Source organism: Maylandia zebra, linkage group LG1 (genome assembly GCF_041146795.1).
Source record: "Maylandia zebra isolate NMK-2024a linkage group LG1, Mzebra_GT3a, whole genome shotgun sequence".
NCBI lineage: Eukaryota > Metazoa > Chordata > Actinopteri > Cichliformes > Cichlidae > Maylandia > Maylandia zebra.
Window position 1 is genome coordinate 4,619,879 of NC_135167.1, and position 16,243 is coordinate 4,636,121.

The 16,243-nt window shown below is 41.3% G+C and overlaps 1 protein-coding gene across 2 annotated transcripts in view; it reads right to left on the reverse strand.

Annotated features, from left to right (window-relative positions):
- Positions 1-10,041: 10,041 nt before the first annotated feature.
- Positions 10,042-16,243, reverse strand: part of mmp15b (matrix metallopeptidase 15b) — a 34,022-nt gene continuing 27,820 nt past the window's right edge. For both annotated transcript variants that reach the window (XM_004539829.4, XM_024802491.2), the window contains exon 10: positions 10,042-15,702. In XM_004539829.4, the coding sequence (XP_004539886.1) occupies positions 15,194-15,702 (509 nt within the window). In that variant the 3' untranslated portion in view covers positions 10,042-15,193. The remainder of the gene's footprint in view (positions 15,703-16,243) is intronic.

Below are 16,243 nucleotides of genomic sequence, written 5' to 3' on the forward strand. Positions count from 1 at the left end.
TGCTCTGATCATTTGAACCAATTAAACCACTTTTGACTCTGAGTATGCATACATTAAACAAAACTATTCCCAAACTAGTAATTTATTCAGGGTAAAAAAAAAGTAACGTAAGCTGTATTGAGGAATAAGAAAGATTAGTATGTATGAATATCTACAATGCTGCATTGCTGAATCGAATGAATGAATGAAGGGAACCATGAATGAAATACGTAGTTATTTTTTATTCACTCACAAGTTGCACAAAGCGTCACTCAGGGCTGCCCTTGGCCCGCAGGCCGCACTTTGAGAACACCGGTTCAGACATACTCACTCATGGCCGATTTGGGACTTAAAGCCAGCCTGCAGCAAATCTCAGTCAGTGTTGGTAATGTAGGAGCAGTGTGCACAGACACACACCTACACACACACAGACTGTGTTGTACACGGTACCCAGTCTATTTAAGCTGCAGAATCTCCCATCTCTCCTCTCACACTTCAGTGGTGCAGCTGCTCCGCATCGCTGCCTGCTGTTTCAAACCCTCCACCACCCCAGCATCCACTTTTAGGCTCTGGAGGATGTGTACTCATCACTCCCCAATTTCTATGTGCATCATATTTGTGGGGAGAGATGAGCTTTGAGCACAGAAGCCAAACTAACTGCTGCTTTGATGAATCGTTTCAGACCCTAGATGTAACTGAAATGTGTTGCTGCTCATCATCAGCACTCCTCTCTTGTATTGTGAAGACTGCTCTTTGATACAAGCACGCTGCACTATCACTCACACAGGTATACGGCTGTCTCCCCTGTGATGTTTTCCTCATTAACTTTATTGCATTCCTTAATTATATGAGCTTTCCTGCCAGTTGTTATGATAGCATCCACATTATCCGCATACACTTCCTAATGCTATGCATAAGAGAGATCAGCTGCGCACATCCTCACACAGATGCAGTTTTTATTATACAGATGGGGAAACTTCAGATCACAGTAAAACACAGGAGCAGGTTTGCTTCAACTCTCACCACCTCATCTGGCTCCTCTTTACAATCTCAGCTTCACAGAGCACATCTCTGCACAGAATTTCACATCAGCCACTGCAGAGTTGATGCGGGATGTAATAAAAAGTTTCGACAGTTATATAAAGACAGTAATATAAAGTCAGGAGAATGGAATGACCAGGTAAGTCTTCCCAAGGCTGTTGCTGTAATTCCCAGTGGATTTTTATGCATGAGTTGAATGTAGAAAGTTAGATATCTCCCCTTTTAAAGCTGTAAGTGAAACCTACAGGGTGACAGATTGTGGTTTATCTAGGACACGATGATGTAAGTCCATAATAACTAGAATGACCTGTGGGAAAGGCACAAGATTTTACTCTTTCATCTAAACAAAGTTTAATTGTCCTATTAAGTCATTATGAAGAAATTAGTCGTCTAAAGTGAGCATCATTTCTTCGCTTCTTCTTCTTCTTCACTGCTTTGATTCTGTGCAGGTTAAAAAAAAGTTAAAAACACAAGAGACTGTGGGAAGCTCATCTGTCTTCTGGACTCATCTGGTGTGGAGATGAGGTCAAAAATGTCTCTCAGGAAAGGAAAATGGACAAACGGTGGAAATCTTGTGGAAAACTGCAGCAGTGTCAGCACCACAAGACACAAACCTACATGTTCAGTATCTCTAACGCTCATTGTTTTTCACTTTTTCTTGATTTTCATGTACTTTTTGCATATTCTAACTTGCATTTTATGTCACTTCACATCAACAACACAGGCTGTAATCTTTTTTTGGTTGTCATAATTTAGTTTAATAATCTCTTTGTGCGAAGATGACAGCTGAGAAAATGGTTCTGTAATGGACAGTGAAGAAAAATGTAGCCTTACACTAAAAAATCCCAAATGGCATACATAGAGGAGTAAAAATCAGTAATGTATAATTATCTATCATTACACCACATGCTCTGCTTTGCTAAATGTGCTTTTAAAATACCCATTCACCTGCGTGTGAGCATGTTAATTCACACATTCTTTGCCTGTTTATAAGCGCATCCAGGTGTTGTATGTGGTCTCATGAAGGAGTCCAGATGTTCTCCCTCAGCAGCAAACTAAGCGACAAATCCCCACACCATGTCAAGCACAAAGCTTTAATAGAAAATCCTTCACAGGTACATGCTGAGTAAATGTCTCAGTTTAGGCTCAAAGTGTAGTTTTGGCTTAATTACAGTAATTATATAACCCAGACTACTCCTTTGGGGAATCATACAAAATCACGAGCTTTAGATAATTCAGGACAGATCCTCTTATGGCAAGTAAGCTTTTCTTTTTTAAATTTAATGCAATAAACACTGGTTTGATAGCATAATTAGGTTATAGAAGGTACAACTGAAATAGGTTTCCAAGTAGCTTCCTGAATAAGTTTACATTTAAGATTAAACTCTTCCGCCAGTGTTCTGCTTGAGCCACCGTTTGATTGCAATCCAAGTTTCATTTCATTTTGTGACTGCACAGATTCATCTGCGTGACACTAAATAGCAATACGCCAACTGTGTAAGCATCCTTCAGGTGGAGTCCACAGTTTCTGCATGTGTAGTAAAATTAGGAGTAAAATACTCAGTTTTCCTTTTAATGGCCTGGTACAGTATTTTTTTAAATTATATACACACTTTAAAAAAAATAAATAGAAAAAACAGCTACAAACATTTCTGGCAGAGAAAAAAAGGATTAAATAAAAGGATATGGTAACAAGACTGGGATAGGATGAGAGGCAGCAGAGCACACTGTGGACATAGGTTGGCAGCCTTTGTTGGGCAAAACATGAATATTGGATAGAAAATGTGTTTTATTAAAAATGAAAATGATTCAAAGAAAAACAAAAATGTGTTTCATCATTTTAGCAGTGCAGTCAGCAGCACTGTAGCCTCAGAACAAGAAGGTCAAAGCATGCATGGGGTTCTTTCTGAGTGCTACGGCTTCCTTCCACAGCACACTGACCTGCATGTTAGGTTAACTGGTAATTTCAAAGTTTTAATGATTGCCTCTCTCTGCCAGCGTTGGCACTGTGATAGAATGGTGACCTGCCCGTGACAGCTGGAATCTCCAGGTGTCTCCAGGGAGTTGTGTTTATCTGAAAGAAGTTCGAAGAAGTCTGGTGGATAGGTTTCAATGCTGCGCATGTGTCAACAACCCAAAAAACCAACACAGAAGAAACAGATAACACATTTTTGTTTTACACTTTCACTCAAATGCATTCCTACACTGTAGCTATGAGCTGCACCTCACGCTCCACCAGAGCTTTACAAGCATCAGGAGCACACTGACCAAAATGTTGGCAGAATCTCTGTACCCTTTTCCTGCGGTGAAGCCAGCACCAAAACACACTACACAGAGATGTATCACAGCTCCAGATGTTACCTCAACATTACTTCACCGTTAAACATCAAAGGAGAAGAAGGGAAGGAGATGTGACAGAGGGCAGGAGTGGAAGCTGTTCTTGTGCTGAAGCATTTTTTGCTACATCACACATCCATGCACAGAGATCCTTTGTGGATGTTCTGAAAAAGCTCTCGGCATAACAAAATGAATACAACTCTTTTCGGCTTCATTTAGCTTGAAATTGCATATGCTGTGTTTTTCTATCTCGTGTTTCTCTTAATGTATTTTATTGGGGGAGTTTTCCTAATATGGTTGCATACTGTACATGCCCGATGCTTTTGTTGTAGCCTGCTTAAATGGCTTTACTTAATTTATGGACGCTCATCCAGTCTGCTCTTATCTTCCCCTGCTGTATCTCATTATCTACCGCAGCAGATTTACCCCAGCCTCATTAAAGTTTCATCTTATTTAATCAGCTAATCTAAATAAGTTATGTCACACCTAAAGAAATAAGCCAAAGTACATTGTTCTTTGGATTTTTAGTGCATTACACACCCATATTACATTTCTTCACAATACTTTACAACAAGGGCTGTATGTGAGTATAGTAGGATTTTTCTTTCCTGGGATAAATGTGAAGAAATGTGCAGATAAATGTGAAGAAAAGAAATAAAAGTATATAGTAATTAACTAAATTCAAAACTGAAATGACTCTGAAACCTTAAGATCATCATAGACACAAATATATTCAATAAAAATACAAATAACTCCAAAATTATCAGAAAACCCTTAGGACCATGACACTAAAGCATCATCAGTGACATGTCAGTGAGTGGATATCAGAAGACAGGATGGCACGTCAGAAGCCCAACCCACCTGCTACTAAAGAATTCTGTTTAAGAGGGGCAGCCAATAGGAGGACAGCTGGCTCAAAGAGAGTGTGGCCCTAAAAGGAAGTGGAGCTAAACCTGCTCATTACAGACTGCGGTTACACTCAGAGGCTGCACTAAGATCTATGACAAATTAACAAAGATTATTTTAAACTGGAAAATAAATGAAAAGAATGCAAAAATATAACTGGGCATAGTAGACATGATAGGTCCCCCTTTAAAAACTCTGGCAAGCCTTCAAGAAGTCCAGCTCAGCAACTCGATTTAGAGGAGGTGAGAGGCTAAAGCTCTCTGTATCCGCATCCACCTGCCAGTAAAAACACCTAAAACCTAGATTTAAGTTCAATTCAGTTTTATTTTTACAGTGCCAACTCTTAACAACAGTTGCTTCAATAAACTTCAGTAAACTTCTGACAGATGAGATTCCAACAAGGAGACATCACTTTGAAAACTGAACATGATTTAATGAGGTAGAGAAATTAATGTGTTTGGCGATTAGACTCCGATGACCCATCATGGCAGAACCGAATCCCCCTCCAGAGTCTAGACGCTGGTGGTGGTGAAGATGAAGACTGAGGCTTAAGTAGAGCTCGGGCTGAGGTGTCTGAGGGGAAGATGAGGAGGAGGTGGGTTTCATAAAAGAGAGTTGGAAAGGGTGAATGGCAGAGAGCATAGATTTAAACCATGCGAAGCAGAGGCTGATCGGCTCAAACAAGGCAGGTGAGAAGGTGATTGGACTACATGTTAGTATTGAGACTGACAACTTGGGAAAGTGTTAGTGATGTAAAGAAAAGAAAAGTAGCCCAACACCCAGGAAAGCAGGCAGAGTGATTACAGATCTTCCTCACGGAACTTACGCATAAGCTTAAAAAACACTTACCTGTCATGCTGCTGAAAATGTGCTTTTTTTCCCTGTGAAAAGTTTGCTTTAGCATCGATGTTCCTTTTCTTTAAGGAAAATAATATATAATTGAAATTATAAACTACATTTGAATCTGTTAAAGCCCAGTGACACACAGATGAGCCAATGTGATCAGGATGCCCAACAGGTGTATGCCAGTAAAAGTCCTCTTAAACAGGTGGCACCACCGTCAGACTCCTGCAGCAGAGCCAGTAACTGTAGCTGTTACTGATTAAGTTCCTGTCCTTTAAGCATGTGTGTCTCATGGGCCTGAAGGAAAGTTACATTTCCACCTGGCGGAAAGAGATGACTGTAAGTAATTACGACACTCCGCAGGGTGTACCAGGTGATAACTGTGGCAGACAGATTTAACAAGCAATCCTTGGACTTTATGTACGCAGCAGGAAAGCATTAAAAGCATGTAAACACAGCAGAAAGCAAGCCACACTCAAATATGATGTACACACGGGACATGCACAAATAAAGCTGCTTGTTTACAAAGTGATGTCTTACTAAATTATTCACATTTTTTAAAATATGTTTCAGCTTGCTTTGCCCACAACCTTGTTTTTTAAAGGCAGTGATCAACATGCATCAAAAATGCTCCAAAACCAAAAGGGACCTTACAACCAGCTAGAGAGCCAGATATTTCACTCAGCATTGAAATGAGTTGATTTTACACATGAATCAGGCCCGAGTCTTTTCCACAGTTGCTCTTTGACACATGGAGCACACAAGAAAGAGTGTTCTGCTGGATCCAGCGTGCAGTAGATGGAGCAACCTATAACCTCACTTTGACAGTGACTCGCTCTGCTTTCATGTAGGCGCAATCGGACATCACACAGACTTTGTGGAAGCGAGCTGACGATGAAAAGAGTGTGGCTGTCACATCTAACTACATTGTATTCTCACACACGGTTACAGCTTTGCATCGGTCAGGCGGCCAGAATGACTGCAAATGAAGCCACTGTGGTCTGGGTGTGCAAAGGAACTTTTTGTTTGATTTTCTGCTGGCGTGTCTGAGTGTTTGATAACTTCAGTAGATATACCATTTAAAAGTAGAGACTAGTGTTCATCTCCACTGAATTTGTTGGCATTTTCACAAATTAAAGGACCCATTTGTGACCTTTCTTTTTTAAACATTTCACACAGAAAAAAATTACTCTGCCCAACTCAGGAGACCAGGGAAAATAACATCTGTCACAGAATAGGTCCATTAGGATTTCAAGGTTTGCTACACAACTAGTCAGTTGACTGGCATGCTAAAGCAGAAAAAACAGACAGAGGAAGAAAATCAATAATAATAATAATAATAATAATAACAAGAAAACAAGGTCATAGAAGCCTATTACGAGGAAACTGTGCTATGCTATGGAGTGCTGAGTACGTGGACAATGGCACTAAGGAGAAAACACAGCCTATATCAACAAAGGAGGGAAAAACAGGTGCAGAATAATAGGACAGGGAAGCAAACAATACACACTAATGTTGATATATATTTTGGTGATTTATTGGTTATATCCTTTAGGATTTAATGTCATCTTTACACATTTGTAACATTACATCCAACAGTTGGATAGATTTTTCACTCTGGATTACTGTATGAGACACAGTGTTCACCTGAAACATCTTGACTAACACCTCCTTGACTAACCGATCAGGACGTCAATCTGTGTCATTTTTCAAGTATGAAAATGCACATGTACGTTACCCAGTACTGAAAGCTGAATAGCCTATTTACACTGCTTACTGAGCGACCCAGGGTCCCTGAGGAGTGATGGACATATGTATTTTTGGTGCTGATGTTCCTCGACTTCCTGGTTTGTGGGTTTGTTCGTGTGTGTGGATGTGTGTGTGTGCTGAGCACTGGTCTACAGGAGTCTTCATGCCTGGTGGGTGTGTCCTGCCAGGTGGCTGGCCACGCCTAAGGACCTCACACACCTGCAGCTGATCTGGTTCGTCGGGGGAGCTACATAGGGGTGTAGCTGAGAGCTCCTTGACGCGGGATCATTGAGTTACACTCCAAGTTAGTGTGTGTCTAGTCTAGTCTAGTGTAGTGTCGTGCAGGCCCGCGGGAGTTGTGTTTGACGGCTGTTGTTTCCCTGCAGGAGGAGCGTGGAGCAGAAGAGGACAGCACGCACGGGGTGTGCTGGTTATTTACTTCACTGTAAATAAACGCACTGTCTTCATTAAAGAGTCCAGCATTTGGGTCCTCCTTCCTCACACCCCCACGGTTGGCCAGCATCAACCGTGACACGTCTTCAATATTTTAGGATAAAATAACTAAAGAAACTTCAAATCCAAGAAGAAATTTAGTAAAATTTCAAATTTACTCTTCGATTTTTAGAATTTATAGCTTTCTTGTTTATTCATGCATACTGTAAGCTCTATTGTGTATGCTGGAAGCACAATGGTGCAGAAATTAACACAGCAAATATGTCGATTGGTCAGGTTAAATTCTTATGTACAGATGTGAGATAAATAAAACTTTAATTGAGAAGAGTGTCCCATTTCAGTAACACTTCATTCGTGTTTGAATGAATAAATACTTACCTGTTTTAGTAGGTTCTCTTTTTTTTGTACATTAAGGTACAAAATTATGACAAAAAGGTTCCTACACTTGTAGTTTGTTAGAAGTACAAACTACAAGAGTTAAAATAGTATGTCATGTTAAGGGTACGAACATAGCTGGACTGGCCATCGGGCATACCGGGCATTTGCCTGGTGGGCCGATGGGGATTTTTCGTTTTTATAGGCCTTTGTCTTTTTTTTCTTCTTCTTCTTTTTTCAAACGGCATAAACAACGAAAAGTCATGGATTGGCCAGATGCTAGTCCATGTGTAAAATGTAAAAATAACTCAGTTGTTTGGTGGTGGATATGGCGGAGCTGGTTGAGGGAAAGGGGAGGCAGGAGGAGCAGAGACCCGAGGTGGCTGCCAGTCCGAGTATCAGGTGAACTGAACTTCAAGTAAGAAGTTATGACCTGCAGTCTGTCTGGGTCAGATGTAAACCAAGTTTAGGTGTAGTTTAATTTTGTTGTGCTGACTTTTTACTGGGTGCTATGATGTTACTGATAGTGAACTTGATTCATTAGGTTAGTAGAGTTGCCAACCATCTGGTAAAAAAGGAATGTCCATACTCAGAGAAAATATTATGCAGTTCGTATTGAGCTGAAAAGGAGCACAGTTTGTCCCGAACTTCAGCTAGAATGAAAAAGACACAAAGCTGGAGTTATTCTGTGTGTTTACGCTGTCAGCTGCCTCTTCTTCTCTCATTCTCTCCCCTCCCTCTCCTGTTGCTACTTCAATCATGAAACTGATCAATGATCAGCTGATCGGCTTTTCTCTCGTTTGTTTATTGCCCACTTTGCGCCAGAAAGAGGAAACCAGTGGATGTCGCGCTAAACAACAGCAGCACATTTAAGCTCGATCAGCTGTTGTTAGAATTTTTTTAATATTAATTTCTAGTATCAGCTGATGTTTGCTGGAGCCACAGCTGTAAAAGCTGCTGGTCATGATGTCGGTTTGGATATGTGGTGAGAGGGAAACATGAAGATGAAACCAGGAGATGTCCTTACTGAATCATCAGAGCTGAACAGGTGATGGAGAAACAGGTTTACCTTTTAGGTGACATGAATGAGTTGAAGGGAAGTTATGAACTGTTTCTGAGAGACAAATAACACCAGGATCCTGTTTCTACGTAGCTGACAGCTGGTAACTGTGCAGGGGCGGGTCTAGCAAAGTCTTGCCAGGGGTCCATGTAGGGAAAAGGGGGGCACAAATAAATACTTTTCTTTCTTTTTCTCATTTAAAATTTCTAGCTTTTAATAAATAATTATCTGAATCTTACAACCAAAGTTTTTATCTGATGTAAAATGTACAGAAATCATATATATACACCAACAAGACTGTGCATCACTGTCACAACAGCGTTTGTTTTCATTAAAAGTCTTTATGGCTTTAATACCTGGTGGGCCGGTCTCTAGTCAAAATGCCCGGGCTGATCTTTTGTCCCGGTCCAGCCCTGTCTGAAGTACAAACCTCCCCTTTAAAAAACTCCCAATGGGCCATCAAATAGTCAATAAGTTATTGTACAGCTCGTTGTTTTGGGACACCTGTTAATCAAAGCAGTTACAAAGAAGTTAATCATCATTGAATGTACTGTTGATAGCAAAAGGTTGATAGCACATTTGATATAAAGTGGGAAACTATCCATACAGGTCAAAAATGTTCTTTGTAACAGGCCGTAAACTTGCTATTTGATACTGTTTAGTTGGGTGTTTTAGTCTGTTGGGACTGTCTCAAGTCAAATGCCAGAAACTGCAGATTTTGACAGTTGGTTTTATTTTTCAGCTCTGGAAGTTGCCATTAGGTACAATGGCAATCCTTTAGGGAGTACCGCTTCTGTGGCAAACTTTTGTAACCCTAAAGGTACAATAAGGTGCTTTATTTTCTGAGTGTAGCAAGAATTTGGGGCAATTACACCTGCATGAATGAGAGTAGGTGTCACTTTATTTAGTCTTGCAGACAACTTGCTTACACAGAAATATCTCATTAAAGTTTGCTGTCAGGCTGCAGTTCTGCTGTTTGTGTTGTGGTGCTTTGAACAATGAAATTTCCTCTCTGTGTGATGACAACATTGCCTGTGCTGCTTCATAAGGCCTCTAAAAACTGCTTGCTAACTTCCTTCTTGCTCACATGGTTTCCTGGCAATCTGCCATGCCCCCCTCCCCTCTCTCATCCTCCCTTCCCTGGGTCCATAAGGCCGTTGTGCTGCCTGTCCCGTGTGAGACAGGAAGCAAGGCCCTATGGACAGTGACCTCACCGCAGGAAGAAAGTAGAGGGTGTGTGTACTGTATGCAGTTGTGCAGGATTGTAGGTTGTGCTGCCGCAGTCACTACACAAACTGAACAAAGACACAAATTTGTATATTTTCAGAGGAAAATTTTAATGTGTACATGTCCAGCATGGCTTGTTAACACACTCTACTAGAGGTGAACACACAACACAAATGTATAAAATCTTACATTTTCTAAAGAAAATAAAAACACAACCAAACCCCCCAAAATTAAAATAATTGGAATGTTATTAACAGAAACAAATCAAGTTTGGAGAGAAAAATATGCACAAATCAAATCAAAATAAGACAAATGATCAAAGACAAACAGAGTTTTTTTTTTCCATCTAGTCCCACGCAGGGTTGAAGGTTTTTTTTTCTGTTTGTTTTTTTTTTTCTTTCTTTTTTTCAGAAAATCACTGAAACATTACTCCGGCAGTAATGAAAAGAGATGCTGTGAGATGCCATGGTTCATTATCGATGGTCAGCACAGAAGTGACTGAATCCTTCAAAATATACTCTTCTCTATAGTAGCTGCAGTTAGTGGATGGAAACAGTTTTCCTAAGTTACTCAACAGTTTCAGTGTCTGTTTGAAGCACGACGAGAGCTGATCCGCTGCAGACGGATGCTGAAAGTCATTTGTCAGGTGCTGTTTTTGTTTCATTCCCGAGATGAGCGGTCGGGTTTGCCGAGTGGTGATTTCAGATGAGTGGTTTCAGAGTGGATGGGCTCAGAGAGCAAGCTGAGATGCACTCTGGGAAAAGAGAGAAGCATCTGGACAACCCACAATCCCCTTGGCTGGGGTCACTGTAAGCCACAAAGTTAACCCAAGACAAACTGAAACAGGAAAACAGTCTGTCAAGTCCAACAGATTTTGTTTTAATCTTTTTTAGTTCGTTATTTATTAATCTGTTTTTTCTCCTAGAGTTTGGGTTTTGCACAGGGCTGATGCAACGACTTTTTGAAGCTTGCAGTGATTAGGCAGTGCAGAGATACACTGTGACAGTGGGAAGCTGCAAGCTAAAAAGCACACTGTGTGGAGAGAGAAGACACGGCTACAATACAACCTGGCTTCAGACCGATTGTGGAGATTTTAACAGATGTTCATTAAAAAGAACAAAACATCAGGGTTGAATGAGAAATGCTTAACGTGCAGTCTTTACAGAAACACATCCTGAGAGAGATGAAAGCTCAGACTGAGATCAGCATATCCTAACCTTACCTAAAATTTGCATTAAGGGTATGCACTTCAAAATGAACTTCAGCTTTTGCAAGCTTTGAATCTGAATGTGACATCAACAAAAATCAAAGCAAATCGTGTTAAAAGTTGCTGAACAAGTAGGTGGATCTACTAGCAAGCTTTGTTGTGTGTGACAATAATGTGTTAGTGTGTATGTATTAGAGAGACAGAAAATAGGGGGAGGACAAAGAGAGTGAGAGAGAAGGCCATTGTTTTTATTATGATCCCCTCGGGCTTTGAGGGCTGGGCCGAGCGTGGAGAGACGTGGCGTGTGGGAGATTTACAGTCAGAACACAGGCCTAGCTTATAGAGAGGAGGGCTGATTAACTCAACACCTCTACATGCACACAAACAGGCATCAATCAATCTTACAGATCTCTTTCCTAACCTTTCAATACTTCTCTTCTGCTTGGTGTCCTGAGACAAATAAACTGTATTAAACCCGCCAGTGTCCCCTCACAGAAAATCGCTCAAACTGCTGAATCACCAAAACTGTGTTTCTGCGTGAGGCAAACTCAGGTGCACTGGACCTCTCTTTCAGACTTTTGAAGTGGTTACTTTAGCTTTGAAGTGGTTAACTCCCTGTGGGCTCTCTGTTTGGAGGTTATAGAGGAGAATAGGAGGCTTAATAAAGAAGAACTCCATAAACAACTGGGTGTCTAGCGCAATGAGTAGGCACTTTCTGAGCCTGTCCAGACGCTGGGCTGTCTGAACGCTCATTGATGTGCCTGAAGGACCAAATGGAAGAGCAGGACAGTAGAGGAGAGGGGGAGGGAGTGCTTTTAAAGCTGATTAGCTGCGTCCGCCAACCCCTCCTTCCCCACAAAAGCTTCATGATGAGGAGATGAGGGATGGACACGGGACACCGTTTCCTGGCAGCTGCTATCGACCTGCCTCAGATCAATCTCCAGACTTCTGGTGACGGCTGAGTTTGCTCTTCCTTTTCCTCCTTTCAGTATGGGTATCCTGTTAACTTCAGGTCTGACTACTTAGGTGTCTCACTTTGCTCTATCTTCTCTTAGTGGGAGGCCTAGCAGAACAGCAGTATCAGGTTAGGCCAATGCACTTACACCTTTATCCATGGACAGAGTGCTGGTGTCCAGTTTAGAAGTTTAATGTATTTCAGCCAAAAAATGACAAGAACTGCAAAAAGCTGGCACCAAACATTGTTTTGGATATGACAATGCTCTACAGAAAAATTCTCCCATGACTGTCTGCCATAATATCCGCAACACAGAAATGACCCCAACTACTATTCAAAATCTTTTAGAATATTTGATTCTTCACCTGTGGAAATGTGGGCTTTATTAAAAGGCACCGAGGCAGAAATGGCTTTGCACCTGCACTGACATGAGCACTGGATCCATGGAAAATAAGTATGAATGCTGCCAATAAGGAGGCTCTAAAGCATGCATGTGCTTATACAAAACTACAAGTGAAACACTTTGACAAGCTTTCTTAAACGAGGCCTGTCACCTACTCTAAGCGAAAGTTTCCTCTTTGGCCAGCACTGCTGCTGAACTTGCAAGGGAATCTGGGTCACATGGGTTGTTGCCAACTCTCTCTCCCTCTTCTCTTTGTCTCCTCCTTCTTCCCACCCTTCCTTATTCCTGAGATCTAAACTTTGCAAGCTCAGGGAGCCGAGGTCAGGCGTGTTCCCTCAGTCCTCCTTCCCCCTTTCCTTTTCTCAGCTGCAAGAAATTCAGACTCTCGATACCCTCCCCATTTGTGTAACCTGAGCTGGGTGAGCTGAGCCAACCCCCCACCCCCCAGGTCAGAGTGGCAGCTTAGTTCTAAATGCTACTTCAGATAAACCTTCCTCCAATTTATGTCTGAAATCAAACTTCTAAACACTTTCACTCACACACTCATTTTATGCCTTATCTTCAGGCATAAACTCATCACGATGAGATAAATTGCTGCCATTAAGAAAAATGTTGACTTTAAAAGGTCACCACACCTGGTTTTAGCCTTTCATGACTCTTTATCAGCGTAGTCACCGTTTTACACCAATTTTCCAGTGTGTGTCTGAATGCACTGACAAAGACTGAGAACTCCGTGTAATAAAGAGGCAATTTTCTGTGCATGCCTTCTTGAGAGATGAAACGAAAGCCGACTGTTTTGACTCAGTAAGGTCAAAGTTTAGTTTAGAGGTTAACGGCATTTGCGCACACCTGCTGTTATTTGATGAGGAGGATTAGTCTGTGTTCACATAAGCCCTCATGGCCTGAGCCCACCCTGGTGCTTACAGTAAGACTGCATATCATCCCAGAAGTCTCTTTAAAAAATACTAGCAGTAAAAGATGCATTATGTACTGCATGGTAGACGAGCTGCACTCCGTGAATGCTCTGTAACAGCCTTAGCTTTGTTTCCCCCTTTTATGTCTCTCGCACACCCAGATGCTCTCCCTCCTGTGTTATTTCACAGTGAGCTGACTTTGTTCATTAACTATTAGTCCGTCTCCTTCACGGCACAAAGGACAGGTCTTATTTTTGACATAAAAGAGGATCTCTGAGAATTAGCCCCACAGTTGAGAACTAAAGGAAGAGGTCCCCTTTATAGTCTATTTATCCTTTCAGCCAGAGAGCTCTTTAACAAGACAAGCTTCCAAATAAGGGAAAGAAAGAAGGCAGACCTACTGTCCATCAGTGTGAACACAAGATATGGAAGGCATTAGTCATCTGACCTTAAAGGGTTAATTTATTTGCAGTGCCAGTGTTTCTATCTAGAATTATCTATAGAATTATGTGACTGTGTTGCTAGTTAATTCTGTCTACTGGCATAAAAAACATGAGTGAGGTTGAAAAGCTTAAAAGCTTTTATAGCTGCCGGACTGGAAAACTAAATCTTTTCCGGAGACAAAAGTGGATATAGACATAGACAGAGCAACACTGGGTGTCTGCAGAGTGCATCGATTTGTTTGTCAATGAAGTTAAACAGCCAATTGTCAGTCTTAGGCTACTGTATCATATACCTAGCAAAATGTCTTTTTTCACTACTTTGCATTGTCTAAATAAATAATATGTTCACCAGAAGGTTACAAGAAATTAAAAGTATGTAATAGCCGCACAGCTCTGGCTTTATTATCTTGTTTGTTTAAACCCTGTTTGACTGATATACATGTAACCTTCTCAGATCTCACAGTGAATACAGAGTTATTATTAACATAAATAGGAGAGACTGCAACAATAAGATTTAATGGTTTAAAAACAAACCTGCCCTCCTCTGACTAACAATCTGAACTCTGAATTAACCTTCAGACTTACAATCACACCCTAATCACCATCAACAAGAGTCAAAGAGAATAATATCTGAGCTCGTTGCAGGTCCCAAAACACCTCTTCACAGATTCTCCTGCAGAGAAAAGGAAAGACAAGAAACACGGAGCTGATGAGAGGAAGGAAAGAACCCTTCTGGACCCCACTTGAAGCACTGTGGCCTGTCTACAAATCTTTTTAATGCTTTAAATTTCTTCCTTTTGTGGCAACTGAGATAGCATAAGCTGATGTCAGGTTATTAGCGAGGAAAAAGCCCCTACGGAGATTAGGGGAAGGAGGAGGGCGGAGCAGAGATGTGAGAGAGAATAGACCGGCCTTCCTGCTTTAGAAGTAATAATAACAACAACAACAAAAAAGTCACATAAAATGAACCAAAACAAAAAGAACAAAACTATGTGCAAACTTCTCTCATATAAATAGACTACAGTCACTGCATTGTAGAGCACCATGGGAGACAGGAGGAGGTTAGAGAGGTGTGTGTCTGTGTGTGTGTTTGAAAATGTAAGACATAAGTTACGCTCGCGTCTAGTTTGTGTGTATGTATCATTACAGTATTTGCATGGATCTACTACCACAGAGCTGCAGGAGCCACTGAGCACAGAGACTGGAGACAGATGGATCACTGGGAAGAGGGCTAGATTAGAGGAGGAGGGGGCATCTAAGGTTTAAATCAAGTTCAGCGTTCAAAGACCTAACATCAGGGGTCAGACCCAGTCCTGAAGTGAGCGTTTGCAGTGCACCAGCAGGCGTGGTGCCCCTTTGCTCTGCAGCGTGTTGATGATGGCATAGATCAGTCCCAGGATGCACAGCACCAGGACCAGTGGGATGGTTACCATCAGGATGCTCATGGTCCGCTCTTGGCTGTCGTCCACCTTCAGTACCACATCCACCTCATTGGTCTTCTCCTCACGTCCCTCGCGAGAGTCTTGATCTTTGTCACCGTCTGAGCCTTTGTCTTTGTCCGTTCCCCCGCGATCTGTTCCGTCCCGGTCTTTGCCCTTGTCGCCATCACGTCCTGCGTCGGGGTTAAATGGCGGGCGGCTTACGTCTGGGTATTTGCGGCCCGAGTCTGTGTCCGTGTCTCTGTCGGGATCCAGGTCCACGCTGCAGCCCATGAAATCTCTCAGGATGGATTTTGGATAGCCCGGTTCGCTTTTCATACGGTGGTTGTCAAACTTCCAGTACTTGGAACCCTTATAGAAGTAGGTGTATGCTGAAATATAAATGGAGAAAACATGAGCCCACAAAGAATGTTAAAGCATGACTAAAAGAATAATTAGAGTTTTTGAGAGATCTTTAAAGAGTTACCAGATAACTGACAGCTGTACGTGATTAAACAAGATATTTGTACATCTTAGAGAGAATAACAGTCTGTATTTGTTCCCCATTAGAGAGAAGTAGGTGGTTTCTCCATAATTTGAAGGTTTATACTGAGCTACGCTAACATGATCATTTAAAAAAAAAATCTAAATTATATTGAGCCTCTTGGCAAAAAAATAAGATTAATATATTTATCAAAAAGTCAAACTGTTGCTTTAATAACTTCAATATTTTACTCTAAATTTTCTCTGTGTTCAGTTGAGGCAATTAAAATTACTCAAGTGGCTACTGTCAGTCCAATAATTGCTTATTTCTAACATATCTGCAAAGAAAAAGAACTCCCCACCCAGAATGTTCAATAAATCCAATCATAGCAAAGCTCAAAATCACCTTTTTTGGATTATTATAGTATTAAAATCAATAAAACTAACAAG